At 34.4% G+C, this 27,046-nt stretch overlaps 6 protein-coding genes and 1 long non-coding RNA gene across 8 annotated transcripts; 3 read left to right on the top strand and 4 right to left on the bottom strand.

The window, feature by feature from the left end:
* The first annotated feature begins 21 nt into the window (after window positions 1-21).
* On the top strand, window positions 22-5,517 carry LOC661618 (CD81 antigen). Of its 2 annotated transcripts, none has more exons than XM_967768.4 (3): window positions 22-227; window positions 1,373-1,732; window positions 4,253-5,517. In XM_967768.4, exons 1-3 carry the CDS (start codon window positions 162-164, stop codon window positions 4,598-4,600), a joined length of 774 nt encoding a protein of 257 aa, XP_972861.1. In that variant the 5' UTR covers window positions 22-161; the 3' UTR covers window positions 4,601-5,517. The 2 variants fall into 2 exon arrangements, with proteins under 2 accessions (XP_972861.1, XP_064212520.1); XM_064356450.1 differs by lacking the exon at window positions 22-227 and adding an exon at window positions 320-466.
* Window positions 5,518-5,768: 251 nt separating this feature from the next.
* RpL18A (Ribosomal protein L18A) lies at window positions 5,769-6,672 on the bottom strand. Its single transcript, XM_967814.5, has 3 exons — window positions 6,544-6,672; window positions 6,013-6,369; window positions 5,769-5,961 (listed from the first exon to the last, which is right to left on the bottom strand). Exons 1-3 carry the CDS (start codon window positions 6,559-6,561, stop codon window positions 5,806-5,808), a joined length of 531 nt encoding a protein of 176 aa, XP_972907.1. The 5' UTR covers window positions 6,562-6,672; the 3' UTR covers window positions 5,769-5,805.
* A 319-nt stretch (window positions 6,673-6,991) lies between these two features.
* Window positions 6,992-8,167, top strand: CREG (Cellular Repressor of E1A-stimulated Genes). The gene is made up of 5 exons (XM_967853.5): window positions 6,992-7,269; window positions 7,329-7,483; window positions 7,536-7,655; window positions 7,779-7,860; window positions 7,909-8,167. Exons 1-5 carry the CDS (start codon window positions 7,137-7,139, stop codon window positions 8,067-8,069), a joined length of 651 nt encoding a protein of 216 aa, XP_972946.1. The 5' UTR covers window positions 6,992-7,136; the 3' UTR covers window positions 8,070-8,167.
* On the bottom strand, window positions 8,073-10,637 carry LOC103315039 (zinc finger protein 624). The gene is made up of 5 exons (XM_008202685.3): window positions 10,043-10,637; window positions 9,657-9,992; window positions 9,315-9,482; window positions 8,682-8,979; window positions 8,073-8,635 (listed from the first exon to the last, which is right to left on the bottom strand). The coding sequence occupies exons 1-5, from the start codon at window positions 10,488-10,490 to the stop codon at window positions 8,182-8,184; spliced, it is 1,704 nt and encodes a 567-aa protein (XP_008200907.1). The 5' UTR covers window positions 10,491-10,637; the 3' UTR covers window positions 8,073-8,181.
* Window positions 10,638-10,837: 200 nt separating this feature from the next.
* Window positions 10,838-12,993, top strand: LOC135265995 (uncharacterized). The gene is made up of 2 exons (XR_010333916.1): window positions 10,838-11,391; window positions 11,578-12,993. It is a non-coding gene; the product is annotated as an uncharacterized LOC135265995 (long non-coding RNA).
* Window positions 12,994-13,261: 268 nt separating this feature from the next.
* LOC661786 (uncharacterized) lies at window positions 13,262-14,726 on the bottom strand. The gene is made up of 5 exons (XM_967926.5): window positions 14,562-14,726; window positions 14,482-14,504; window positions 14,303-14,434; window positions 13,764-14,256; window positions 13,262-13,649 (listed from the first exon to the last, which is right to left on the bottom strand). Exons 1-5 carry the CDS (start codon window positions 14,564-14,566, stop codon window positions 13,286-13,288), a joined length of 1,017 nt encoding a protein of 338 aa, XP_973019.2. The 5' UTR covers window positions 14,567-14,726; the 3' UTR covers window positions 13,262-13,285.
* A 686-nt stretch (window positions 14,727-15,412) lies between these two features.
* Window positions 15,413-25,197, bottom strand: LOC661826 (collagen and calcium-binding EGF domain-containing protein 1). Its single transcript, XM_008202686.3, has 8 exons — window positions 23,221-25,197; window positions 23,042-23,167; window positions 20,398-20,546; window positions 20,101-20,336; window positions 19,908-20,016; window positions 19,739-19,860; window positions 19,518-19,687; window positions 15,413-15,681 (listed from the first exon to the last, which is right to left on the bottom strand). Exons 1-8 carry the CDS (start codon window positions 23,364-23,366, stop codon window positions 15,444-15,446), a joined length of 1,296 nt encoding a protein of 431 aa, XP_008200908.1. The 5' UTR covers window positions 23,367-25,197; the 3' UTR covers window positions 15,413-15,443.
* Between the last annotated feature and the right edge of the window lie 1,849 nt (window positions 25,198-27,046).

The following is a 27,046-nucleotide window of genomic DNA, read 5'->3' as shown; positions in this document are numbered from 1 at the left end:
ATTTCGGGTTTCGAGTCGGCGCGATTTCGGCCGAAGCGGCTTCGGCGGTATCCGCATGTGCAACATCCGTTGACAAATCCCAGTGATCGCTTTCGGTTGAATCCAAAACAAACAGAATCTCATCTCAACATTTGTGAAAGAATTGTGAATCTCACTGAAAAATGGGGCTTGGGGGCTGCTACGCCATCTTAAAATACCTCCTGGTGCTCCTAAATTTGATATTTGCGGTAAGGATTTGCCATAAATCTAGATGCCATTTTGTCATTTTTCATAACAAACGCGAATCGATAAATGACAGGGGTTGTTTTTTTTGTTGTGAAATATTACAAGTTTTGAGTGTTTTATTAAAATTTTGTGAGAAATTCGAGCAAGAAACAACTTCCGCCATTGTAGAGCTGTTCGAGCTTAAATCGGCGCTATTTCCTCAACACGGAAGCTGCAGTCCAATTTTTGTCAGGTGCATTAGGTAAATTTTTGCCCGAAGAAGCCCAAAAAGTTGGTTTAAAGTTTAATTAATATCAGGGTTTGTGGGACGATTCGGTGTTAAATTCGTCACGATTTAAAATTAAAACTCACCTAAGGAATTACTTAAACCACTTTTTTGCTGCTTGTCTCAATCAAAGCCTAGCCTTTGGCCAAGTAACACCTCTTATGGGTTTGCAATGTAAACACCCGATGAATTACCATTCAGATTATTATTAAGTCATCGACACCAACGCGTCGATAGGTCATATCTAATTTTATTAATCTAGCACCTAAGTAATCACATGAAATGTTTTATGGCTCCTAAAATGGAGCTTCCGCACGTTTCTATTTTTACTCTTGTGTTACAGAAGGAAAAAATTAAAAGTTTTGTTAGTTGCAGACGAAACACATGATAAGAAAATATTTTTATCCTGATGCTATTTATAGCCCGGAATCTTTGTAATTGCTTTAAAACACAAGAGTTCGAAAAGGCAGTCACCAAATAGGTCGTTGTTACGAAATCATTCACTTCCGGATCGGTTATCTCGTTCATGCAAATATTTCATTGTTTTTGTTTGTTAAATTTGGTTATTTATGGCATTGTTACCACGTTCCTGTCTGAATCATGATAATTGTTAGCAGGTGCGGAACGTAATCGTTTATTAAATACCAGAGATTTCTGTAAAATTTAAAATTCCAATTTATTTTTCGCTAATTGAGAAATATTGCGTTATAATTGGTTACGCCCGGCGATATGGTAGTAGCGCGAAATGTGGCTCATAATAATTTAATTGTTTACTTGGCCGAAAGAATCAACACAAAACGGAGCCAAGGAAAATTACTCATCGACTGCCAAAATAGACTTTTAATTCGACATTATAAAAATGATTGTCCGTTTTATTGGCAGTTGTTGGGCATTGCTGGCACCGTCTTCGCAATATGGATGCTCGTCGACCCCTCATTTTCGCTATCGCTCACTCAAGACTACATAATTTCGGTCGTAATAATTCTCATCGCTTCACTTCTCCTCCTCGTTGTGGCTATTTTCGGCATTGTTGGCGCTTTGAAAGAGAGCCAGTGTGCCCTAACGACCTTCTTCTGTCTCCTCTTAATCATTTTCGTAGCTGAGGTATCAGCCGGAGTTTGGGTGCACATCAATCGAGACAGCCTCAAACTGCAAATTAAAAATGCTGTTGAACTCACCGTGGAACAGGAATACTACACCAGCGACAATCGCAAGGCTATTTTTGACACCTTTCAGCAAAAAGTAAGTCTTGTAATGTGCCAGCTGATTCACCTAAGATGACCTTACAAAAATCAAAACACATTTGAAAATCGGACGCTTGAGGAAGAGATTATTGTAGGGTTCGTTATCTTACGTGAATCACCTGGTATTGGCTAGGTAGAACAAATAAAAACATTGTCAAAAGTGCTCTAATAAGCGGAATTTTAAGATTACCATCGTGTTTGAGAATTATTTCAACCAAGAAAAAAATAAAAAAATCCAAAAACCGTTAAACTGGTTAAAAAAGTTTGGTATATTAGTATTTTAATATTCATTCCCAAGGCCCGTTATTTCGAAAGAGACTTAACTTTAGAGTCAAATAACTCTGACTCATCTAAAACTTAATGTTAGCTTATAGTTAAATAATGACGGCTCTTCCAATTACTACTTTAAGTCTGCGTTAAAAAAAGCTTAAATTAACTCAAGAGTCAGGTTATTCGAGGACTATTACAGAAATCCTCCTTATGCTTAAAATGATGAAGATTTTTCAGTTAAGCTTACTGGATAAATATACTATTTAAATTATTTTAAAAAAAGCATTACAATTTAAAGCATTAGGTTTTAATTTACCTCTTGGACTTAATTTATACTAGCTTTTTGTATATTGAAAAAAACTGTTTAAAGCATTAAGGCCCAGTTTCTGGAATATTTATTTAATAAACTAATTTGTTATTGAAGGCGATTATAAACGATACTGTTTAAAGCACGAACGAGCGATAGCGAGTGAGTGCCTTTAATAGTTGAGTTAATTAATCGCCCATGAGCAAACGAGTTTATTTCAATATTTTTTCGCTGACCGTAAATTTTTTTTTGTGACAAAATTAGAAATTAATAATAAGACCTTATAAAATACATTTATCCTTTGTTTGTCCTCGAGATATATTATTTTTAAATTTTTCATTTTCCATTCACTTTTTCACAAAAACTATCAGAAGAGAATAACGTCAACTCCATACATTTTCAATTTCTCGTAAAAATCACGTTTGTCTAGACATTTCATGAAATGTCTGATTTCGCTAAGCGTCTGCGACATATACAGTAGATGCCTTACTAGGAATAGGAATAATTCAAGTGCCCTTTTTTTAATGTCCGTTCTACCTATTTTTTGTTTCATAGCAACGTGTTTTGTTCCCCTAGTCTTCCAGAGCAAGGCCTTTTGTGATTGGCTATTTTCAAATGTTCCTATCTCCCAAACGCAGAGTTGGAATTTTTTTTAAAAAAACTTTAGCTTCAGAATTGCCTAAACTATACATACCTTTCCGGTGGGGAGCGGGTTCTGATACAGGCTGTAGAAAAGTTATTGTATGTGATTACGTGGTAAAATTAACACACGTATTTCTGATACACCCTGTATAAAAGCAGAACAACTTGATAAAAAAGGAAAACATAATGGTATTACTTATCATACTGTTGCATTATACCAGGTGGCAACCTTATCGCGCACCTAAGAAAATCGCGATTTCTAATTAAATAAAAAAATATTACATTTTACACGCCTGACTGTATGTTCGAAAGGTATCTCCCTTAATTTTTTGGTAATTTTTCACTTACAGATAAAAATAATAATTTAAAAAAAGTAATTTTCGACCAAAAAGTCAAATTCTATATTTTATACTAAACCACGCGTATTCACTCCAGATAATTGTTTACGAAATTAGCGAAGAAAAATACCAATCAGATTTTGAATTAAACGCACTTTTACATTTTAGCTTAAAAAATTATTTTTATTTATGAGTTGCTACTTGTAGCGTCGTAAATTTAGGTGACAATGTGAACTGTAATTGGGGTAAGATTGTAAAAGATTTTGTTGGGATATTTAAATGCAGGCATCAGTTTTATTGCAAGACTGTAAATAAGGGGCTTCAAAAGTCGGCTACTGGTAACTGATCCCTTTGTTGGCAAATTATACCATCTTCTAATAAATCACGCGTGTAGTTTGCGTCTAAATAAAAAAGATCGATTATTTCACCAATTAAGTAAAAATTTATAATTCTGATACCAGCATTCAATAGGCTAGCAGGTAAGGATTCATTTGGTCTAAAAACTTTGTAGTTAAATTAACAGTTAGTGCCCAAAAACACACAAAACTGCTACGACTTTATTTATTAACAAAAAAAATTAATAAAAATCGAGAATGGTCCTTATTAATGTACAGGCTGGTGTGTAAAATTTCAGGATTTTTATTTCGTTAGAAGTCGCGATTTTCTTGGGTGCGCGATAAGGTTGCCCTACCAGTACATTGCGATTTTCTAAAATTTTAATCTAGTTATCCATGACAGTTACTTTAACCCGATGCCTATTACGGAAATAAGATTCCAACATATTTTTTATGTTCTTCGGTGAACATTTTGGACATATTTACGACGCTGAAGTTATTTACGCAATTCGTTTCATATAAAAATATTAAAAAATCGCATGGTATATTTTTTTACAGCACTTTTGATTGCGCTTTTATTTGGATGCTTGTTATTTTGGCGGGCCAATAGCAGGTTTGCATTTCAGTTGCAATGTTGCGGCGCCAAAGCGGCTAGCGACTGGATCGGGAATAAGAAAGTGGTGCTTACGGTGACCTCAAACCAGGAGAATTATAGCATTCCCATGAGTTGCTGTCGCGAAGGGACTACGATGGAAGATTGCAAAAAAGCAACGCTAAATATTAAGCCGACAAGCTCGATTGACTACACAGCGATTTACGACAAAGGTTGCTACTACGCCATTATGACCAAGTTGGAAGAGCTTTCGTGGGTTTTGATCGTTGGAATAGTTCTAGCGGTGATCCAGATTTTGGGTTTGATCTTTGCTCTGATTCTTGCATTTGCCGTTAACCGATCTAATAGGTACAAAGCCTAAAATTAAAACATACAAAGGATATTTTTCTTCTACAAATTTATTTTCGGATCAAGAGTTTATATTAAAATGCAGAAGAATCGCACATATTTTCGATTGTGTACAAATTGTATATCCTTAAACTTCAAGTGTTGTAACATGTGTGCCATATATTGTGACCGACGGTTTTGCACGAAACGGCCGATTGAAGCTCATTAGAGTCAAAATTGTCCAAATTTTACAATGGTTGTTTCGTGCAAAAACGCCCGGATGTGTAACTTAGCTTTACCTTTAGATATAGTTTGGTGTACAACCTTTCTAAGCACTGTACCTAAAATATATTTTCTTAAAAGAAAATTTTTCGACATGCACTAGCATTTACTCATGACATTTAACTTTAGACTGATATTTATTTTCACTGTTCGAATGTCCAGTAATCTCATTTACTGTCTCTCAAGTTTTAGTTGATGATTTAGACGAGAGCATTCCATTTTTGATGAATGCTGTTAGAAATCCTAGCATGCCAGTGTTAAATACGTAGTGTAAGTAGTATAGAGTTGCCAAAATGTTTTTAGTTCTGATGTGAATAATCAGTATTGTAGTCTAATTTTTTTATTATAAACAGTTGTGTGCCAAAAACTTTCAAATTTACAGAGTTGCCTATTTGGTTATATATTTTATCAAATATTTAAGAAAATTCTTTGTTACCATACCATTTCAGCAGCCAGTCAGTGATAGTGAAGAAACGAGCCAAGGAATTGTCAGTACTAATAATATTAATTAGAATTTATCGAAGTTGATGCTATTTAAATGGTATATTGTGAGTCGTGATTCATTCAGTTTTCCGGCATTTATATTAGTTTCAGCATTGTATATTCAGATATTTAATGGAATAAGATGTGTTTTAGCTTATTTTGTTAATAAACAAATACAACCAATAACTCGTTTTTTATAACTACTTTGCCTTTTTAACAGCTTATTGCATCTCCAAATGAGTTGAAAGACAAAAATTCGTCAGTTGTGTTCCTACTTTTAAATGTTACTAAGTTTTGCTTTATTTTTCTGCGTTTCAAAATAGTTGTGGACATGCGTGCGAAGCGACTGTAACAGTCGCAATTCATTAATAAATACGGTTTGATACCACTTTTATTCAATTACATTTTTTGCATTCGGGGGTGCAATAAAAGACGAATTATATTAGAAACGTTTTATCCAGTTAACCAATAAAATTACAAGAAGTATGTTCTTGGTTTGCGGACAGAGAAGCGATTCATCGATTTGTGCTGAATTCTCTTGGGCAACGGGAAGCGAATCTTTGAATCGTGGAATTGTTTCACTTGAGGCCTCCTTGTATTCGCCGCTTTGACCTCCTCCACTTTAATAATCTAGGAAAAACAGGTAATTCCCAAATTTTTACGATCATTTTCCCAGTTTACCTGAATTGAATGAGCCCGCGCACGATGACGCGCCCCCATGTCCCTGTAGCACTGCGTCACAGCCCCCGAAACGCTCAAATCCCGGTACTCCCTGTACATATTATGGGTACCAGACCGCGAATCATACCGAAGCCAAATTCCGAAATTCTTGATTTTGCTCGGAGTTTTCTCCGGAATTAGCTTCACTGACACGATTTCACCAGTTGACTTCTTGAACTTTTTCAACTGTCTCAAGAAGTACCAAAAGCGGGATTTGGCCACGATAGGGTCAGGGGCGAAAATCCTCATGCGGTACAGAGGCGTGTTGGTTTCTTTTTCAGTGGGCAGTTTGCGCCCGATTACTTCGTATTCCCTCAACTAGAAAAAAGAAAGGTTATACACGTGTGGGGTGACAACATAGCGAAAATACGGCGTTTGGGGGCAATAAACGCCCAAACTAATTGAAATTAATGGTGTGAGAGATGAATTGGTGGTGTTTTAATACAGAAAGGGGCTATAAATGGGCTAAATTTAATAAAAACTAAAACCAACCTCTCCTTTAGCCTTCATGGCGGCGATTCTTCGACGAAAAGGAAACGGAAACTGATTCTAGGGGAAAATAAAAGTTACCAAGTTTATTAACCAGCGTATGCAACACACTATACGCTTTTTAAATTACAAAAATAAGTTATTTACGATTGATTTTTTTTTATAATTAATAAAAAAATAGCTTCATAAATGTATTGAGTAATTAATGGATTATGTAGAATTAAATACTGTTCAGTTTATTTCAACCCATTAATAATTTTGTCAACGGTTAATTTCAGTTTGTTTTTTAAAAAAATTCAGAAAATACTAATCTTAATTTGCTTTAAAAACAGCGTTTTACAAAATTTTGGACAAAATAAGCGTTTTACAGGATACAAGTTTATTTTGATTTCGTTTAATGATGATAACAAGGAATTTAGAATGACCTGACCTTTAACTTCGAGTTTACATTGACCGATTATTACAAAAGTAAATTTAAAAAGCACGTCATTGTATTGAATGCGTGCGTTTTAACAAAGAAACAGTGCAAATTTTTCGAGAAACTTGATTACGCTTAATTGGTAAATTGCTGTTGATAACTGCCAATTTCCAAGACAATGGTCTCGAGAGAAGTCGCTTTATTGCTGGTGTTTGCCCAATTGGGACTTTGCCGTATTTTGATTATTGCACCGTCGCCCCCTCAGCCAAACGAAGTCGCGAAAATGGCTCGCTACATTATGCGTAATTCAGGTAAATAAATTCCTTGTTATCGAGGCAAAAACTGCAGCGTAATGACGATTTTTAAACAGACTGGGTTTCTATCGCCACTACATCAACCCAAAAAGCCATACAGGGCTACCCTTTCGTGTCCCTAAAATCGGTCAGTGATGGCCCTTTGACCAATAGTACGGGAATCCCCTATTTGTACATGACAGACCTTGATGTTTCAGGGCAAGATATTAACGTACTTATTTTTAATAACATTTTTTAAACTTTCACTAAACAAAAAATTGTAGAAAGACAACAGGTGCACAATTATGGCATCTCTCGCTGAATCAGATTATTGCAAGCAGAAAGATTTTGACCCACAAGACCCACGATGTGCCAAACTTATTATCACAGGAAAAATGCTTAAGGTATCCTTTTTTTTTACTTTAAGGTGTCATTTAATCTTTCACAGGCTACTTGATACATATTAAAATGTAAAAAAAAGTATGGTCCGACTGCAGACTAAACGTTTCTTTAACTAAAAATTTCAGATAGATAAGTCAAGTCCGGAGTATCAGTTCGGACAAGACGCGCTTTTCTCCAAGCATCCTTCAATGAAATGGTGGCCGAAAGGTGTGGCTACTTTCTTATCAAAACCACTGATTAATTCATTGTTTTCAGACCATGATTTTTACGTTTCCAAAGTCGATATTGAACAAATCGCAGTGCTTGATTTCTTTGGTGGGATTAAGTATGTTTCAAAGGAAGATTATTTTAGCGCAAACGAAACAATCAGCGACATTCCCTTCGCTAAGGTGGAATTTGTTGAAATGACGGCGTAAAAATACAATACACAGCCGAATTTTATTTAAATATTCATACAATTTTTCTCTTACATCACAATAAAAATTACAATAGTATTAAAAATTTTAAACGAAAAGCCTTCAACAGTCTTCAATTCTCTAAATTCCTCGAACAAAGATTTTGCAACGTCCTTCTCCTCCAGTGCATGTTACTATTTTGGCTCAAATTGCTGTTAACAATGACACTGGTGGCGGCATTTTGCACCGTTTTCAGTTCTGTGTAAGTCTTATTATTAGCCAAGTCCGTGTCAACGTTGAAATTAATATTCGTCGGTTTAAGATTCGTGTAATTTGGAGGCAACTTGAATTTGATATTTTTAATAATTGCGTGTTTTTTATGTTCGAAAGAAGTCTCGTAATGAATAGGTCTGGAATATGGGGAAAGGATATTCTGACAGATTTCGGTGGAAGTCGGCTCTGTCGATGTCCGAATTATGTTACGAGCCGGAGGCGAGTGCGGCGACAAAATCTTCTGACAAATATTCACCGACTCGGCCAAATCGTACGGTTTTGATACGTTCGGTATCAGATCGTCGTCACAATCTCTGAAACAACAACATAAAAACAAGCCAGGATTTTCCAAACTCTTACCTATGAATATTGTAATTATTTTTAAATGCGCTAGTCTTAAATGCAAGCTTCAAGGGGCCGTTAATCACAGTTCCGGTGCGATTATTCACCGGTTTGGTTTTACAAGCCGGCGACGCTGTTATCACATTAATCGCATTGGGATTATCCACGGGTTTGTTAGGTTTGACGAGTAATTGTTTGACGGTAGTTGTAACAGGTTCGGCTTTTTTGCCCGGATGTGTGTTTTTCACATGCCGGTATAAGTTATCTTTGCGCCGAAAACTAGTGTTGCAAATGCTGCAATTGTAAGCTTTCGTTTCTAAAAAAACGCTTGTCAGGTAACGCAACACACGGGGACTAAAATTAGGAGGCGCTGTGAACGTTCATTGGTTTAAATTCGTGGGAAAAAAGGAACAGAATTCTTAATAAGCCGGGAAAACAGACGGCTAAAATTTTCACAAATTTCAAAACATTGGAGAGAAGTTAATAAGAGTTCTAAAGAATAAGTTTGGTACAAAAGAGTACACAAAATGAGCCTTGCGCTCACTATTATTTAAATATCCACAAATTTTAAATAAAGCAATTTTTAATTTCCATACTCTTAACCTTTTTTACGCAGTCACCTCCTATATTTTAGCTGTTTTTAATCCATACCTAAGTGGATAAGTTGATGACGTTGCAAATCTTTATTATTAACAAAAGCCCTTGAGCAACTGGTGCATTCAAAAGGTCGGTCTTTTAAATGAGATCGTCGGTGAACTGTCAAAGCCCATTTCAATTTAAATCTTTTGCCACACTGGTCACACATGTGCGATTTTTCATCTGAAATAAAAAAATATACAATATTTGCGACTGTCGCGCCCTCTGGTGGTCAATGAGCTGAAATTCTCTGCCATAAAGCGGCAAATTTAAATGTGTCGTATATTACTTTGCATGAAAAAAGGGAATGAAGCAAATATTAAATAATAAAAGTAGTAAATTTTTTATGCAACTTACTTGAATGCGTTATGAGATGTTTGTTTAAGTTTGAGGTATTGTTGAAACTGATGTTGCACACCCTGCAGGAGTATGGTTTTTCGCCGCGATGGATCAAGGTATGGATTTTGAGTGATTCCTTGCTACGGAATGCTTTACCACACTCTGAACACATGTACGGTTTGACTGTTGAATGTAAAAGACTGTGACGATTTAATTTGCTTCTTTCGCTGAAAGATTTCTGGCAGATGTTACAGGTGAACGGTTTGGTTCCAGTGTGCTTTAAAAGATGAACGTCTAGGTGTGACTTAGTAATAAAATCTCTGGAGCACAAATTGCATTGAAAAGGTTTCCTCTCTACAATAAAAAAAATATAATAATTGCGCCTGCTATTGTTAAATTATTACGTCCTGTACAGTAGGTGTGGTACTTAATATGCGACTTTGTGGTAAATTTCTTGTTACAAATGTTGCATTTATATTGAAGGGGATCCTTAAGAACAGTAACATGATTGGGGACAGAAATATCATTAAACAAATTTCGGTTAGGTAAATTTTTTGATGATGTTTTAGTCGGTTGTTTCTTCTCAACTCCTCCATTCTGGGCAATGGGGCAAATTGGTGTCTTTTTCGCCGTGCCATTACACGTTATCACGCCAGTGTGGCTCTCACATTTGATAACACTTGGAGGCTCTTGTTCTTTAACCTCAGTATTTTCAGTTTTACACTGTTGACATTTTTCCTCGTCGAGGAGAAGACACACACGGCACTTTTCATGACCGCAGGAATCTCTTACCAGTCGGTTGGCAGCCCCGTTCGATGCTTTCTTGCATTGGGGGCAAACCACCCCAAACATTGCCAATTCAATTAAGGTTAGATTATAAAAAACACTCGAAGATCACATTTTTCACTACAGGACAATAAGATTAGGTTTATTATGATAATGAGACACTAGAACTGTAGTTTAGGGCTTCAAACACGTGAATAAAAATGCTTTTTGACAATAACAATAAGAAAAATGGCGGCGTAATTTTGAACTACTCGTCATCCTCGAATTAATTAATTTAATTCTATAACCACAATTATATAGCAAACACAGAACCAGTTGTCACAATTCACTTCAAAAAGAGTGTAAATATTCAATAATAAATAACATTTCACTTATACAGTCCGGGACATTTCTATTTGGACATAAAAAATTTGAATTTTCTGACATTTATACGTGTATTCAGCGTCTGTGTGAACAAAAAATGTTCTCTCTCTCATTCTATGGTTCTTGAGCTTTAATAACAGGGACATTTTTTAAATTGGTAGCATTAGAAAATGACAGTAAACAGCTGACTGATGTAAACAATAACACAATAACAAAGGAAATGTTATAATTTTAATCTATATAACCAGTGGCTGCTTTAAAAGTGTGTACTAACGGGATAATAACATATTTACGCAAGTATTTTTGAAGGTAGAAACATTACTTGTCATATAACAACTACTCAGATTATATGATGAGACGGGAATGGCACAATACAGAATTGCAGTCAGTGATTGTGATGGAGAAAGCTGCTGTGAAGTACTGACAGTACTGACTATCGCTGGTTGTACGATTTGTGCAATTTGTGATATATTTTGTGTGAAAAACTGGAAAAGAAAGTGCATCACTGCATAACCTCACTTATCGCAGTTTTGCACTTTTTGATGATGGGAATTGCGGTTCAAGTAATTATGAGTTATAGATGGAGAGCCCTGTTTACTTCAAAGTAAGTTCACGACATTTACAGATACTTTCTTTATGTTTTTTGTCTTTTCTGGTGTAGAGGGTTAACTTTTCTATTTTCATATAAAATTCAAACCAAACGAAATCGAAAAGCTTAATATTGTCATGTTTTTTATTAATTATTAAAAAAATTATTTAAAAAATCACAGATAGTGTTTATAATTTGCAGCTGAAGCCTTTTGGGTCCACTTTGTTCGTTATTTCCTGGCAGCCACTCTTGTTTCAAGCAGAGTGGGTGTAAAGTTAAAAATAATCCCGTAAAATTGTTAATATAACTCCTTTGCACTGGCATGGGGTATTTGAAAACTTACGTTTAACAAATACGTCACAAAGTCTCAGCCATCGTTGAAAAACATAATAAGGGCTTTATAACAAGAAGCGCTTTCTGATTTTACTGTGGACGTGTGGAAGAATAGTGTGAAATATTGCGAAAAACCAACTTTTACTCTTGTTTACATTTTTGTACGTCTCTATCTGAGAGTAGTCTCTTGTATAAAAAATATAGCCTACTAATAAAGGAAATTAAAGTGTTTTTATTTCTGGGTTGCCCCCAATTCCACTTCGCCCTTGCCTGATAATCAAGACACTGATAATGAAATTGGTGTTAGTGCATCGAATACAAACGTGTTGAATAGATGAATAAAAGAGAGACAACTGCTTTTTTCAAAAAGGCCATTTCAAATTTATTCAAAAAGCACACCCCCATTGAAAAGGGTCCATTCACGATGAAGTTTGGCTTCCTGCATGACGTAGGTCTCGGACACCAATCTCACTGTAAATGGTCTAAATTGGTCTTGCATCTCTAAGACATGGACTCACTGAGAGCGACTTCTGCAGTAGGCTTGAGACCTGCCTGCCTGTCTCGCAACAATCTCTGCATTATGATTCCAAATCATTCTATAAAACGCTGTCAATTACAAGCCATGATATGAGGCATGAGGCCGTCTCAGTGTATGTCTTGTGGTGTACATTGAAACTGTTTCTTAAAGAACCCATTCACAATGAGATCTGCTTCGCTACATGCGGCGCGACAGGACTCAAAGACTAATCCTCAAAGACACAAAAAAACTGACACAGTTTATCATTTTAAGCCATTGACAGCGTTTTCGAATGTTGGTGCAAAGACTTGTCGCGAGGCAGGTTTCAGTCTTCCGCCAACGTCAGTCTGAGTGAAACCCTCTCAAAGTGATCTCAGCGAAAACCATTCACAATGAGATTGACCTATGAGGCCTATGTCGTGCCGCATGCAGCGAGATATGTCTCATTGTTAATGAAAATAGGGCCTTTTTTGTTGTTTAAAGTCGTTTTTTAAAACTTTTGTGGCAAATTTTACTGATGTGGCAGAGAGGGGGCATGCAATTGGAACATGACGATGACTACCCTAAAAGGCACTTCGAGGCTTTTATGGCCTTTTTAATGCAAATTTCAACTTTAAACCTGACAGTCATACCAAGGTCAAACATAACCTCAACAGTAATCCAGCAACGGTACTTCAAAGCATTTGAAAGTTTCTCCATTTGTTTTTAAGTGTTCTAGTTGGTACATTTTGCTGTACTTTACTACAATAAAGAAATATTTAAATTTTTATTATTGTTTACATTTGTCATCTGTCAAACACATCAAACAACCAAGTTCCCTAAATTTGAGCTCTTATCTAGTTTTTGTGCTCTATATAGTCTCGCGTCAACGTATGCCCTATGACGTATCTCATATTGAAATGTCCCGGACTATATGTGCACTAATTTTAAAAAGTAGATCCAACGTTTCGTTCTTTTGCGTATTTAGCCGACTACAAAGAAAAGAGTAGTTCTTATATCTCATTTTTTGCATTACACCAAATAAAATAAACAAAATTACGAAATACTACTTTATTTGTTTTAATCAATCTCGATGACGCTCTGTTTACAAAACCACAATTCTTTATTCTCGTAATAATTAATAACGACCTCGGGACACCTCACGCTGACCTGACTCGCTGGTACCAAATCCGCTTCTTTGCAATTTTTCCACATCATTAGAAACATAAGCTCTCCACTGGCATCAGTAGCACCAACAATCCTTTCAGGCTCGAGGCCACGCTCAAATCCGCGCGCCCGATTATCCTCCGTAATATTTTTTCTTTTACTGTCTTTTTCATTCTCTTCAGGGTCCGCTTTAGGTGTGACTTCAAACTGCGCCTCATAGGCGGCTATTAAGTCAGGACAGTCCAAATTCTCCTCAGGTTCCCAAGTATTGTCTTGTCTGGAAAATGATTATTTTAAAGACAGCTTCGTTGATTAATGAAGGCTAGTTGAGATTGTTACCATGTCATGGTAACAAGAGAAAATTCTTAATGGCGCATGAAACAATACTAACTCGGAATATCCCTTCCATTTTAGAAGATACTCGACTTTTCCATTAAGCGTCCGCTTATCGAGAATTTTCTCAACGGAATACTCCTCATGTTCTTCGTTGGTTTCCTTTGTTTTAGGGGTTTGTCCATTCTCAATTATGACCTCGTAATCCTCGTCATCTTCACTCAACTTGTACCTGTTTAAAGTTCTCCTCTCCCTTCTTCTTGTAAGAGATGTGTTATCCTCATCACTGTCTTCATCCTTCTTGTGCATAATTGGTCTCTCAGGAAGTTCCTCGTTTGGTAGAATGATTAGTTTACTATTACCCAGCTCCTCTTTTAGTTCTTTTGTATTTTCAACAGGTTTTAGAATGAACACTTTTTTTGTTCGGTCACATTTGCCCATTTTGAAACCGATAGTCTGCAAAGGAACGTCGGGGTATAACGAATAGATGTGTTCATTAATCTGATCAATTGTCCAATTGAGGCCAAACACTGCAGGTTCTGGAGTGAATCCTAAGACACACAATAAACACAACATTCAAAAATCCAACGTTCGTACCATAACCCATAGCAGTTAATCGCTCAATATCACTTCTAGATGGAAATAATTCGATTTTTGGGTAGCGGACAAGCAAGACTGGTCTTTTTACATCCACTGGCTTCCGGCCTCGCTCAAAACTGGTTGCACTAGCTAAATAAAAAAAATACTCAAATTCATTTGATTTAAAATGTACTTACTGTCGGAAGTATCGGACAAGCATCTGAAGTAAAAAAATACTTTGGTTGAAGAATTATTATTTAATGTTTTGTATACTTACTCCATTTTTGTGAGGTTATGTAAACTTTGCGTCTGTAAAAAATTAATCAGATCTATAATGAAGTTATTCTGGGCCTTTTCTGTGGTATAAAGTAACCATAATTATTACACTTAGGAACGTTTTTGATAATTTACGACTTTTATAAACTTAATTAAACGATTAAACTTAAATCAAAACAATTATAATTGTTGCGCTACCTGGTGGCGAAGTCTGAATCGCTTTTTTAATGACGATATTCGTGGGAAATTTAAATATGTTGGAATATATTAGGTTCATTTTTTGTAGTGGTTCCAAATTGTTGAAAAATTGTACTTTAGTACTTTTGCGAAACATTATTTGAAGGCCATTTTTACTAATAACTTTAACTTAGCCAGAAATTGACGGAAAAGTTTCTATCATATCCTAAAGATTCAAGATGTTCTTTTGCCGTTTGGAGTCTAATTTTAAGATTTTTTGCCAACAATTACTTAATTTTACACTGTATAATGTCAGTTGATAATTGATTATATTAAATGAGACCAAAATAGTGTACACGTTTGTAATGCTGGTTGCATAACGTTTCAAGTTGTACTATAAAAAATTATTTTGGAAAATACCAAATGTGCTTACTACAGGGGACAAAGAGACGGGACAGTTTTTTTTCTAAAATTGAAATTGAACTGAACGCATGATCCGTGTGTAATTACGTAGGCAAGTAATCTATTTTTACTGATTGGGAATAAATTGAACGATACTGTTTCACAGTTGAAGGGATTTATTACATAATTTAAAAAATGAAATTCTATCTTTAGTTATTACTGTGAATTGATTTCAAACCTGCATGTGTATGTACGAAACAAAATAAAAAACTGTTAGAATAAAATACTTTTATTAAAACAGAGTTTAATTCATATAATCTTCCGATTCGCTTCCTGATCCGTAATAATCTAAATAGTCATCAGGCACATGTCCATCTCGAAATTCTTCCACTTGTGTCGAATCTGTCGTTTCCGTTGTAGTGTGTGTAACAACAGTAGGAATTGAAGTGTAAGCTTCCAACAATCGTTTTTGCTTGAGAAAAGTGTGTTTGTCTTTGATTCGCTTTTTGTGGAGGGCGGCGTCAATGTCGAATTTCGGTGGTCTAATTAAAAACAATCAATAATTTATGATGATACCACACACGTATATTATGCCGGAGAGACCATAAATAATTTATGGCTTTCAGCTGAATTACTCTTGAATGCGTATAGTGACAATGGTAGAGTGATATTTGAGCGATGAGGTAATACAGCGTGTTTTGGAAATTTAGTGCATAAATAAATAAAATGAGAATGATTTTAATAACTTGTGCCAATTCGGTTAAGTAGTAAGAAGGCCCTTTCAGAACACTTTGTTTTTTTAAGCATTTTGCCCTGTTTTTAATGTATATTAAAAAAATTAACATTTTCAAAGATTTTGCCGTTTTTTAAGGTAAAATGCGTGCTATAGGGCCCCTAGTGAACACAGCTCCTTTTTAAGAAAAGCACCCCGATTTTCAAGGGTTAACAGAAAAGCAGAAAAAAATTAAGGTATATTTTAAAATTAACATTTTTTCAAAGATTTCGCGCTTTTTTCTATTGGGCCACTTGAGCACAAAAATGAATAAGGTTTCATCTAAGCGAATTCCTTTCGCTCAAGAGTGGACTACGGCCATGAATTCACAGTCCTGTTTTATAAGATTAACGACTTTAAAAGAAAAACAGTATTTATTATTAAATTAGGATTATATGTGTTAAGATTCAGTATGAAAAACCCGTTTTTCTATAGAGAAAGTAAAAGAGAAGCACAGAAACTTTTCTAAAATGTAATTGACAACTCTAATTTTATTGATATTAGTTACCCTTTTTTTTAATCAAAGTATTGCGATAACAAGTGACTGTTTCCGACAATAGGCGATTTTACCCTGTTATAGCAATAATAGAGGATTAGCGTAACTTTCGTGTCCACATACATCAAACTTCATAAACATTTTTAATTATTTATTAGGTACCTATTACAATACGCAAAATTTATTTATTCATTTGATTTAATCTTCCAAGTTGCTCTTCTCTGATGATTTACATGAGTAAAAAAAACATAGTTAGAGTCCGCAAAAAGACAGATCGTCCACGGTGGTAAGAGTGCGCAGAGACGAAGGGTGTTGGCATAAAGCAGTGGCGTGGGGTATATTTACAAGTGAAGAAAATTCGTCTTAAAGTTTAACATTTCAACATTAACAGTTACAGTAAAGATACCAGTTGAAACATTTTTTTGCAATTAACGCGTTTTTACTCGATGCTCATTGTGTATTTTTATTTATTCGACTTCTCTGCTTTGTATTTCTAGGAAATCACCGTGTATTAGCATTTGATATGATTTTTATTATTTCATCTTGCTATTATTGAATACAGGAAATAGTAAATAATACAAATTATAAATTCTTCTAAATCATAGAATAGTTTTTTGCTACGCCACTGCTTAATTTCCCCACTCGATGAAGCACGCATTGGCTCCGCCTATCGTGGTCGTTTACAGAGTGTCCGAGCTCTAACTAAAACTTCCATTAATTTGGTCTTTCTTCCAACAGATCCAGATTCCTAGAGCTGTTGTGAAATGTTGTGTATCATCAACTGAATCAAATTCTCATACTAGTAGTTTTAATCTTCTCTCATCCAGGTTTTCAAGGATCTGTCTCGGGAGATGCAATCCTTCCCGGAAACCAGACGGTGTGATTGTAATTCTTTTGTCCTGGGCTTCAACTCTAACTCTACGAGGAGCCCCATTCACAGTCATGTTCACATATCCCACAAATGCCATCTTTTTGCATTGATATTTTAAACGTAACTGAAATCGTTGCAAGTCTTCAATGACATAATTTTTTACTCCAAAGCGTTTATCGGTTATCCGTTTTCCTGCCATTTTTATCTATAAATGATAACTATTATGGAAACGCTGTAGATTGCTATGTTTACGCATACAACATTTATACTCTACCTTATTATACACTTTTGATCCACATATTTGAACTATACTCAAAACGTCCAAAAAGGAGCTGTACAAGCAAGCGCGTGAACGCAAAATTTGAAATTGGATTTTTAAGAAAAGTAATAAACACAATGTTTTCTTTACAATTATATGTTGTTCCTAAATTCAGTCACTACCTCACAGGTCAGGTCTCATTTTAAGTATTCGTAACCGGATTTAAACGAGTTAAAAAGTCGATTTAATTTGTTGTTCTATTAAAAAAATGTAAGTTCAAATTGCTTGAAAAAAATATGGTGACTTTCTGTTGACCTTAGCATCAAAATACATAAATTTGAAAAAAATTGTTAGTGTCATTTAAAAATAAAATAAAAAAACCTCAATTTTTAGCCATTTTATTTTTTCATTAAAAAATGGTACTATGGTTTTTGATAATTTTTTGTATGGGTCTTGTATATGACTTACTTGTAATACTATATTTTTTTCGTGCCATTTGAACTCTAGGTTTTTCCATAAAAGCATTAAGATTGTTACGCTGTTTACCCCGTTATAACTTGGTTACAAATAATTAAATCGAGATAAGAACTGATCTGCGAAGTAATAACTAATAAGTGAACATAGGAACAATATACAATTGTAAAAAACGATTTTGTTTATTATTTTTCTTAAAAATTGAGTTTTGAATTAGTGCATTCGCACGGCCGCCTGGACGGTGAGCCCAGTATAGTTCAACCTTAACCATGAAATTGATTGTTGAGAATATTAAACTTTTTTCGGATTATCAACAACAGTTATTGTATCTTTCTTAATATATTTTGATCTATACAGTAACAGTTAACACGTAATAAAACTCATCAAATACAATAACTTTTCTGTATAACATTTTGCAAAATTCTTATTTATAATTTTCACTGTTTTCATCCTTTCTTTTGTGCAAACGAGCCGGTCAGTGTTTAATAATTAGTTTGTATTCATAGCAACAATTTTCATTGTTGTTTTAAATTATTTAAATTGTCCGTTTCTATCACAACGAAAATAGTTCGTTTTTCTTATTTTTGTACCCATAGGCGGGTACACGTTTCAGTATGTTATCTTTTTCCCAATTTTAAGTAAATTTGCGAATTTTTTATTTAAAAATTACCAATAGAAAAAATGTTTTATTTGTTCAGCTCTATTACCTGTTAAAATTAAGACACGTATTTCTAATACACCCTGTATATAGCCAAGCAAACACCTGCAATAGTAATCTAACTAAAAGGATCTATATTAGCAGTTTCTAGAAATTGTTTTCTTAATTCAAGACATCCACTTCTTACTTTATCAACATCAGAATTACAATAATCATAAAGTTTTTTTTTAATCAAACATATAGTTTTCTTATATTTTTTGTCTATGCCTTTCTAAAAATGCATCTCATTCTTTTTCTCCTGGTTTCATAGAATTAAAACCATAGTATTTTGTATCAGGTATTTTTCCAATATAGTTCTGATTTTCTGTTGTATTGAAGAAATGAAAATATCTTTTTTTAAGTTCTTTTAGACCGAATGTTTTAGGAAAGTTTTTTAAAGGTCCTTGAACAAAATCACTATTATCAATAATTTTTAAATTATTTTCATTAACATTATTTTAGATCCATTATATACGCAGAAAGGTTTAATACCGTTTTCAACGCAATATTTTAGAATAAAGGAAGAATCATAACCTTTAGAATAATGTGCAATAGCTGTCCTCGATGATTTCTAGAAATTAACGTTTATAAAAATCTTCGTTACTCGTATCCATTGATTTTCTTTTAAAATCGTTATCTACATGAGTTTGTATAGCACGCCTTCTACGTTGAAAAACAGGGCAAAATCTTTGAAAATGTTAATTTTTAAATATACCTTAAAAACAGGGCAAAAAAACAAAGTGTTCTGAAAGGGCCTTCTTACTACTCGGTTGGTACGAATCATCACAATGAAATTAGCATCGACTTACGCTTCCCCGTTCCTATAAACCCGATTCTGTAAGTGAACGATATCATGTTTCACATCAGCTAGTAAAAGCAGCAGGAAGTCAAACGAGCCCCTTTCGCCCTTTGGCCCTCTCGGCCCCTTTTCTCCTTGCTCACCTTTGGGTCCTTGAGGCCCTCTCGGCCCCGCCTCGCCCTAAAGATATGCACACGTGGAAATTGAATTTCTGCAATAAATTACCCTCACTTGTGGCCCTCTTTTGCACCGACATTGGGCATTCTCATCCCCTGGCAAAGGCACAAACGCATCCAAAACCGAATAAGTGTAATCTTGTGTGGTGTGAGCAGACAGTGCTTCGCTCTCCGCCCCTTCATTTTTAATTAAACCCACTGTTAAAAACAGCTAGTGGACTTACCTGGGAATCCTCTCGGCCCCGGCGGGCCCACGGGGCCGGGGGGCCCCGGGGGCCCTGGCGGCCCCGAAGCGAAACTCGACAATCTGATTGCCGTACTCAAAGCGGATACCTGAAAGTGTGCGTTACATATCGGGGCTTTTTAATGAGCCAACTTTTGTCGCAGAGCTTTAAACCTTTAAGCAGATTAGTGTACCTTTTCCTGCAACGATTTTAGCTTGTCATGAAGTCGCAGAACGGTGTCGCAGTTGGCGAAACAGCGATTACTGTGTCCGGCTTGTTCTGCTGTTCCTTCTAAATTATTTAAAGGTTCGCATGTTCTATTGTCCGCTCGCAATGTAAATCCTGCTCTACATGCGCAACGGTAGCTTCCAGATTCGTTTATGCATTCGTGTTCACAGTCTCCGTTATTATCTAAACACTCGTCTACATCTAAAAGTACAAATAGGAAAGTGCTAAAATGCCACGATTTTTCATTAAAACAAACTCGTACCGACGCAGACAGGTTTAATTCCTCGTTTTTGGTTTTCCGGATTGAATTTGTAGCCGTCAAAACAGGTGCAAATGACGCGTTGTAAATAAACAGTACAAACTTGCTCGCACAAGCCCATAGAACACGGATCCTGCGATCTAGGAATGCACCTGCAGCAATGTTTTTACATAAAATTGCGTTTTAGAGCCAAAATATGCAGGAAAGGTCGCAGAAATAGTTTGTATTATTTTTTTTAGTTTATAATAACTTTTTAGCTCACTCGTAATAAATAATGTGTCGAAATTGTTGTTAGTTTTATCTCTTAAACCCTTGAAAAACCAATAAAAAAGTACACTCTCATAGTAAATTAGAATCTTATTTGCTTAAGACCCACTTTACTAAAGAAGAAAAAGTAGTCGACTTCAAAGAGTAGATAGCTATGAAAAGAATACCGATGTAAAGTGTGTTAGTAAAAAAAAATTTTCAATTTTTTTTCACCCAGGGGTGCGTAATATGTTTATTATATAGACAGGGTGCTGTATACACAGGGTGGTGAACCAAAGTGCGAATCCCTCAACACAGTACTATAAAATATGAAAAAAGTGTTGATTATAAAGCTGTAAAAATATTTAATAAAATACTGGAGAATATTAAAAAGTCGCCGAATTTTTTTCAATTTAAAAATGCAGTCAAAATATTTTTCTCAAGTAACTGTTTTTACTCGTACGACGAATTTTTTAACCAACAAATTTGTCTCAATTAAACCTAACTATTTAGTAATTACATGTATTTTATTTTTCAATGTTCTTATTATATTATTTTATTATTATTATTATTATTTTTTTTATTATTATTATTATTATTGTTATTATTATTATTATTATTATTATTATTATTATTATTATTATTATTATTATTATTATTATTATTATTATTATTGTTATTATTATTATTATTATTATTATTATTATTATTATTATTAAAAATGTGCATTTTAACATTCAGTGAAAAATGAAAAAACACGTGTTTTATGATATTTTAGGAATTCCACCCCTACGGGGTTAAATATAAAAATATAAAAATATAAAATTTTTTTAACTTAATATCTACGACAATTAGTATTTGAGCTTTCCGTTAAAAATGATAAAGGCGTATTTCTGGATTTTCGGAAATTTTTGGTATATTTTGGTATATTAACTATCAGCTAAAAATAAAAACGGCTGTTTCAGGTTTATTATTATTATTGAAATATTGAAAAATCACTGCAAAGTCGCTTGTGAATATTTTCCGATAAATATGCAACAGAAGAACTTAGAATATCTTGTTGTCAAACAATCGACTTTTAGTTAAACCGCGCAGTTAACATACTGGGTGTGTCAAAAAGCAAAAAGTTGAATAACTCATTTTTTTCAAATAAAACACCATGAATTTTTTTGTATGTATCGATAGAATTTTTGATAAGCTTTCTAGTGAAATGGGGTTTGTATAGTAAATTTAAAAAATTTTTTAAAATTTTTCAAAAAATGTATTTTATTAGAAAAAAATTTGTTAGTCTAGAATCTGATTAGTCAAATGGTAATTAATTTTTCGATATGTACTTATGTGACTAATTACATTTGTAATCTAATTATTACTTAATACATGAATGAATTTCACTCATAGAGAAATACTAATAAAATAAATAAAAAATGAATTTTTTCTTTTTTTGAACACTAAGAAATATGGAAAATTTGCTATATAAACCGCATATCATAGAAAGCTTATAACAAATGCTATCGATACGTGTAAAGAAATACATGGAGTTCCATTTAAAAAAATAGTTATTCAACTTTTTGCATTTTGGCACATCCTGTACATTATTTCCGTATTTCAAGTAAAAGACGACTATTTTCTAAAGCTACAAGGTATTCTGAATTTTTTTGTTGTAAATTTGCCGGAAAATATTCATAGGCCACTTCGCAGTGATTTTTCAAAAATTGGTCTTTTTATAAGAAAAGGTTGAACAATTCCGAAACGAAATAGTTTATGTAAACTTACAGTATTTGTAGGTATTTGTCTATATCTCCCTGTGTATTTTTAATTTATGGACTTTAAGTCGATCTATCGAATAATAAAAAAGAATTGCAATATTTGAAATAGCAAAAAAGTTGTACACTCCTGGGTCACCCTGTATGTGCTGAAAATGATTTGCGAAATCATAACAATGGGAGAGGCGACAGGAAATTTTAAACGAAGAAGACAAAGAAAAATACTGTATTGACAATTTTTTTGCGCGAATTTCTATATCTAGACATTATTTTTGCCCATTTATTATGATTATTTTTTTGGGGAGAGATTTGGTCTAAGGCCCAAAATTTTTACCGAGTCACTTAATCCGCCTTAATCCCTTGTTGAATTTAAAGCCACTTCGTTTCGTAAACAAAGCACGTTTTGGGGTCATTTTTTATGCAAGTTATTGGGTGAAAGGTTGGCGATTTGTCAGCTGTGAAGATGTCTTCTTAAAAGGACTTTTTTCGATCGAACAAAGGTTAGAAAAATATTTGCTGCGACACAAAGCACATTTTTCAATTTCAATTGGCTTGATGCGCCAACAATAAAACACTTCCATAATGTTGACTTTGGTTCGTTTAATTTAATCATATTGTGCGGATTTATTGAAATTTACCTTCCTGCTACAAAAGTGTAGTCCTTGCAGCAGTGTTTCCGCGTGCAATCCACCCACTCCCCATTGACGTTACATTTGTACCTTGTTGAAATGACGTTGGTGGATGGGCAAACGAGCGGCTCGGACCTAAACAATTTCGGAGAAAAGTCAAGTCTTTCAAATAACCGTAAAAGTTATACCCTGTTGTAAAGGAAGCCTCATTGAGATCATCTACATAGTAGCCATCTTTCGGCTCTTCGCTATACGTAACACTCGACACGAAAAACACAAAGACCACCTTCCAAACGAACGTCATAATTACACTCACAAAAAATTCGCCCAACATTTAATTTAATTACAAATTCTTGAGTTTAATCATTTCAACTTTTGATTAAAATGTTCAAATTGTTTCACTAACAGACGATTTTTTCGCGACTAAACCAATTAACCATTGCTTTACGCAACTTTGTTTCGAAAATGAAGAGTGCGGTTGTAATTTAGCAATTAAGGGAGTGCGGACGGATTACGATGCAGCTAACACGCGATTATCCTCATTTCTTTACAAAATACTTCTTTCCACACCAAACGGTCCAATTAATACAGCCTTGTATAAAACCGATCTGTATCATCATCAGGACTAAAACAGTGGCGGTGCGAAATTTTTCAGGAGTGTTTCACGCTCAAAAACGAGTTAAAAATCCCTCTATACAGGTCAGGTTCGATCCAATTTGGTCAATTTTTAAATTCACAATTTCAAAAAACACAAAACCGGCACTTGAACTAATTAAGCCGCCACTGGATCAAAATTGCTTATAATTCCGCTCTTTCCAGTTATTGAGTTGAGTCATTATTTCTGGCGCCATAACACCAATTAAAACATTTATTAATTAAGTACTCGTTTTATTAAACTTGTGGTACAATACTTATGGATACACGCACTTCAAATTTTTTCCTGTTATTGGCCACTTCAAAAACTATCGCTTTGCCCAAACTTGCGTCGTTCCAGCCTAAGCACTTCGCCTGTTTGGTGACACTTTTCAAATTCTTCGGTAAGACAGTAACGCTGTATTTGTAATCGCAAGCCTTGTCGTTGCTTCCGACATAAGTCACAACGAACTCAATGCTGGTCCTTAAGTAGTAATATTTGCAACGGAACAGTTTATTAAAACAGGCGAAAAACCACGTTTCATCTTGCTCGGTAACAATGGCATTGAATTCGTTCGAACAAATCGGATTGTGCGTTTGTTGAAAATGCGCCACCAAAATATTTAGGTTGTTTGCAGAATCGCACAAAGGACAGTTGAAATCGTTAAATTCGCAGTCAATTTCGTGCTTTTTTATGTCACCAGCTGGGAACAATTCCGTGCAACCACGCACGTAATTTTTACAAAACTGAAGCAAATTGGAGTTTAATTGAAAACTACAAATCCGGCAATTGGGGCTTTTGCATTTTTTGCACGCGATGTGGCCCAAGGAACAGGTGTAGACCTCGCAGTTGAGGACGTTGTTGAGGCAACTGGCGCAGTGGTCGAACACGTTGATTGATTCATATAAGTTTTCTTCGATGGAATCTTCAACAACAACGTTTTCGTGGAGGATTTGCGGTGTGGCGTCCAGAGATAGGGTTACTTCGACCCCAAGTCTAACACTTCGTTGGTGGTTTCGTCCAGTAATCAGCGCTAGTTTGTTATTGTTTTTCCCGGTCAAGTTTATGCTCAATTTGGCGGTATCTTCAAAGTTGTGATTATAGGTCGTGTCGCAGTACACTTTTAAATCAATTTCTTCGTTACTCTTATCACATTTGGGGTCTCCCATCAAAGGCAGAGTGTCGTATCTGTGCTCACAATTGAGTTCATGTTCGAGGCCATTATTCCATGGAAATGTGTGAGTGCAGCCTTGGTCGGTGTATTTACAGGGAAAAATGATAATTTGCGCTACGGCTTCAAGTCCGATTTGGCGCAAATACTCCGCTTTCCTTTCATCCGGGAATATTTTAAAACAGCGGCCACACAATTGCTCGTTTTTTCGATTTGCTACAATTGGTCCAGAGCTTAAATAGCCGCGGCACTGAGCACAGCGTAACTTTTCCAAAACATGGCTCGGAAGCGAGAACATTTTCGCACGAGGTAAGGACACGGTACTGGTAAAACTGCTCGTAATTATATCACATGTTCCTTATCAGTTACGATAAAACTCTGACACATATTACGATACAAATAGAAATGAATTACTCATTGATAGGTTTTTCCAAATAAATAACTTAGTTTTAATAAAATTTTAATTGGTGCAGTTTTTTGAAACATATGAACTAAGGTGCTAAGCAATAGTTATTTTATCATTTAGTCATAACTCAAGGCTTTATCTTTTGTTTAAATAACACAAATTACATGAAACATTTCAAATGAACATGTACCGTGTGCTCTAAAACGGCGCACCAAGTCAATGGTTTGTTTGGAATATATGTTAAGAGACGATAGTCGCGCTCAAAAGAAGTGAAAATAGCTCAGATTGCCAAATCCAAATGTTTGTAGTTTCTGAGATATTGAGGATGCAACCTCCACTTTAGTGTCGGAATATTCGACAAAAAATGCAGTGTAAACGAAGTTGGTGTCTTTTGAGTACGTTATTCCTAAGTCGATGACATTTGAGAGAATAAAATTCAATGTTATCTTTGACAAAAAAATTGATGCAAAATTTTTACAATTTTTTTAACGTGAAGACAGTTTTTTCTGTCGTTGTTTTTGCAAATTGTAACAAAATTTCTTTAAAGGAATGTAATACGTTTTGAAGAACTAACCCCAGAGATTATATTTTTTTACAATTTTCTTTGAAATTACTCGCTGACAAAAACCTTTTATATCTCGGAAATTATAAACATTCACATAAAGCAAGTTGAGTTATTTTCACTTTCCTGAGCTTTACTATCACCCTTTAAAATATATTCCAAACTATTAAATTCACCCTGTACAGGGTGCCACAGCGATATGAAAATGTCTATTATTAATCTTTAAAAATGTTAGAAAATTAATCTTTTTTTACGAGAGCCATAAATTAGACACTCCCTGATTCATCTAAAATTAAAGTATACAGAGTGTTTCCGAAAGGAGCTACAATACAAACTTATGTTTTTTAAATAAAATATCCTATCTTTTTTACATTTTCGAATATAGCTTTTTAACACTGTTAAGATAAATTGTGATTGATCCATTTTGTTTTGTTTCTGAAATTTTATCCTTTAACGAAAACACGCTTTTTAAAAAAATTATTACATAAAAACTAAGAATCTTAGGAAAGTAGGACTTTCACCAAAAAAATATAAGCTTTAACTTTGATCTTTCCTCAATAAAGTTATTGAAGAAAGATCAAAGTTAAAGCTTATATTTTTTTAGATTTGTGCGGTCAAGAAGATAAAAAAATTAAGAGTATTGTTTTAAGTTGAATAACTTAAAAATTTTGAGTGGAACACTCAATTTTTTAGTTTTTAATCTAAAAGACCTTTAAATTGTCTCTAAAAACATTAACAGTTAAGTGTCTGTCACTTGCTGATTACTTAAAAGGTATTTAACTTTTTAATTACACATTTTAATAACTACTGAAACAAGAGTTAATAATTTTTTTAAATTATTAACTGTTTTCTTAATAGTTTTTTTAAAATTATTATTTAATGTTTCAGAAATCGAAAAATGCAATTTTCAGCTAATAATAACTTTTTTGTTGGTAACATTTCAAACCTTCGTTTTTATATCTAAATCCTAGATTATAAACACTATTTTAAAACACGTTTCTCATAGCAACGTGTTTTCACTATTTTAAAACAGGCTTCCAATAGTAACGTGTTTTAAATTAAAATTTTCCAACAAAAAAAAATTTTGAATAACACTTTGCGAAAGCGCAAGTTCTCGGGAATCTAGGTATGCAACGAGCGTACGCGAGCCCTCAAACTTTAAGCTTGGGCTTTCGCACTCGTATTATTAATAACAATAATAACTATATTTTGTTTTTTAAGAATTTCAAAATTATATTTTG

Source organism: Tribolium castaneum, chromosome 4 (assembly GCF_031307605.1).
Source record: "Tribolium castaneum strain GA2 chromosome 4, icTriCast1.1, whole genome shotgun sequence".
NCBI classification, from domain to species: domain Eukaryota; kingdom Metazoa; phylum Arthropoda; class Insecta; order Coleoptera; family Tenebrionidae; genus Tribolium; species Tribolium castaneum.
The sequence above is the reverse complement of the archived record's forward strand: the minus strand, read 5'-3'. Positions and strand labels throughout refer to the sequence as shown.

Excerpts from the sequence above, each read along its gene's own strand:
- RpL18A (XM_967814.5), bottom strand. Across the intron at positions 5,962-6,012 it reads CGCGGGCTCATTCAATTCAG|ATTATTAAAGTGGAGGAGGT; the intron begins GTAAACTGGGAA and ends TGTTTTTCCTAG.
- LOC661618 (XM_967768.4), top strand. The coding sequence starts at position 162 with ATGGGGCTTGGGGGCTGCTACGCCATCTTAAAATACCTCCTGGTGCTC. Across the intron at positions 228-1,372 it reads TCCTAAATTTGATATTTGCG|TTGTTGGGCATTGCTGGCAC; the intron begins GTAAGGATTTGC and ends TTTTATTGGCAG. Across the intron at positions 1,733-4,252 it reads TTGACACCTTTCAGCAAAAA|TTGCAATGTTGCGGCGCCAA; the intron begins GTAAGTCTTGTA and ends TTTGCATTTCAG.
- LOC661786 (XM_967926.5), bottom strand. Across the intron at positions 14,435-14,481 it reads CTTGTCCGATACTTCCGACA|CTAGTGCAACCAGTTTTGAG; the intron begins GTAAGTACATTT and ends TTTTTTATTTAG. Across the intron at positions 13,650-13,763 it reads AAATGGAAGGGATATTCCGA|ACAAGACAATACTTGGGAAC; the intron begins GTTAGTATTGTT and ends ATCATTTTCCAG.
- LOC661826 (XM_008202686.3), bottom strand. The coding sequence starts at position 23,366 with ATGTTGGGCGAATTTTTTGTGAGTGTAATTATGACGTTCGTTTGGAAG. Across the intron at positions 23,168-23,220 it reads GAGGCTTCCTTTACAACAGG|GTCCGAGCCGCTCGTTTGCC; the intron begins GTATAACTTTTA and ends GAAATTGTTTAG. Across the intron at positions 19,688-19,738 it reads GGTGCAAAAGAGGGCCACAA|GGCGAGGCGGGGCCGAGAGG; the intron begins GTGAGGGTAATT and ends GCATATCTTTAG.
- LOC103315039 (XM_008202685.3), bottom strand. The coding sequence starts at position 10,490 with ATGTTTGGGGTGGTTTGCCCCCAATGCAAGAAAGCATCGAACGGGGCT. Across the intron at positions 8,980-9,314 it reads TCATCAACTTATCCACTTAG|AAACGAAAGCTTACAATTGC; the intron begins GTATGGATTAAA and ends GCGTTTTTTTAG. Across the intron at positions 8,636-8,681 it reads AATAATTACAATATTCATAG|AGATTGTGACGACGATCTGA; the intron begins GTAAGAGTTTGG and ends TTGTTGTTTCAG.
- CREG (XM_967853.5), top strand. The coding sequence starts at position 7,137 with ATGGTCTCGAGAGAAGTCGCTTTATTGCTGGTGTTTGCCCAATTGGGA. Across the intron at positions 7,270-7,328 it reads CTACATTATGCGTAATTCAG|ACTGGGTTTCTATCGCCACT; the intron begins GTAAATAAATTC and ends ATTTTTAAACAG. Across the intron at positions 7,484-7,535 it reads TTTCAGGGCAAGATATTAAC|AAAGACAACAGGTGCACAAT; the intron begins GTACTTATTTTT and ends AAAAAATTGTAG.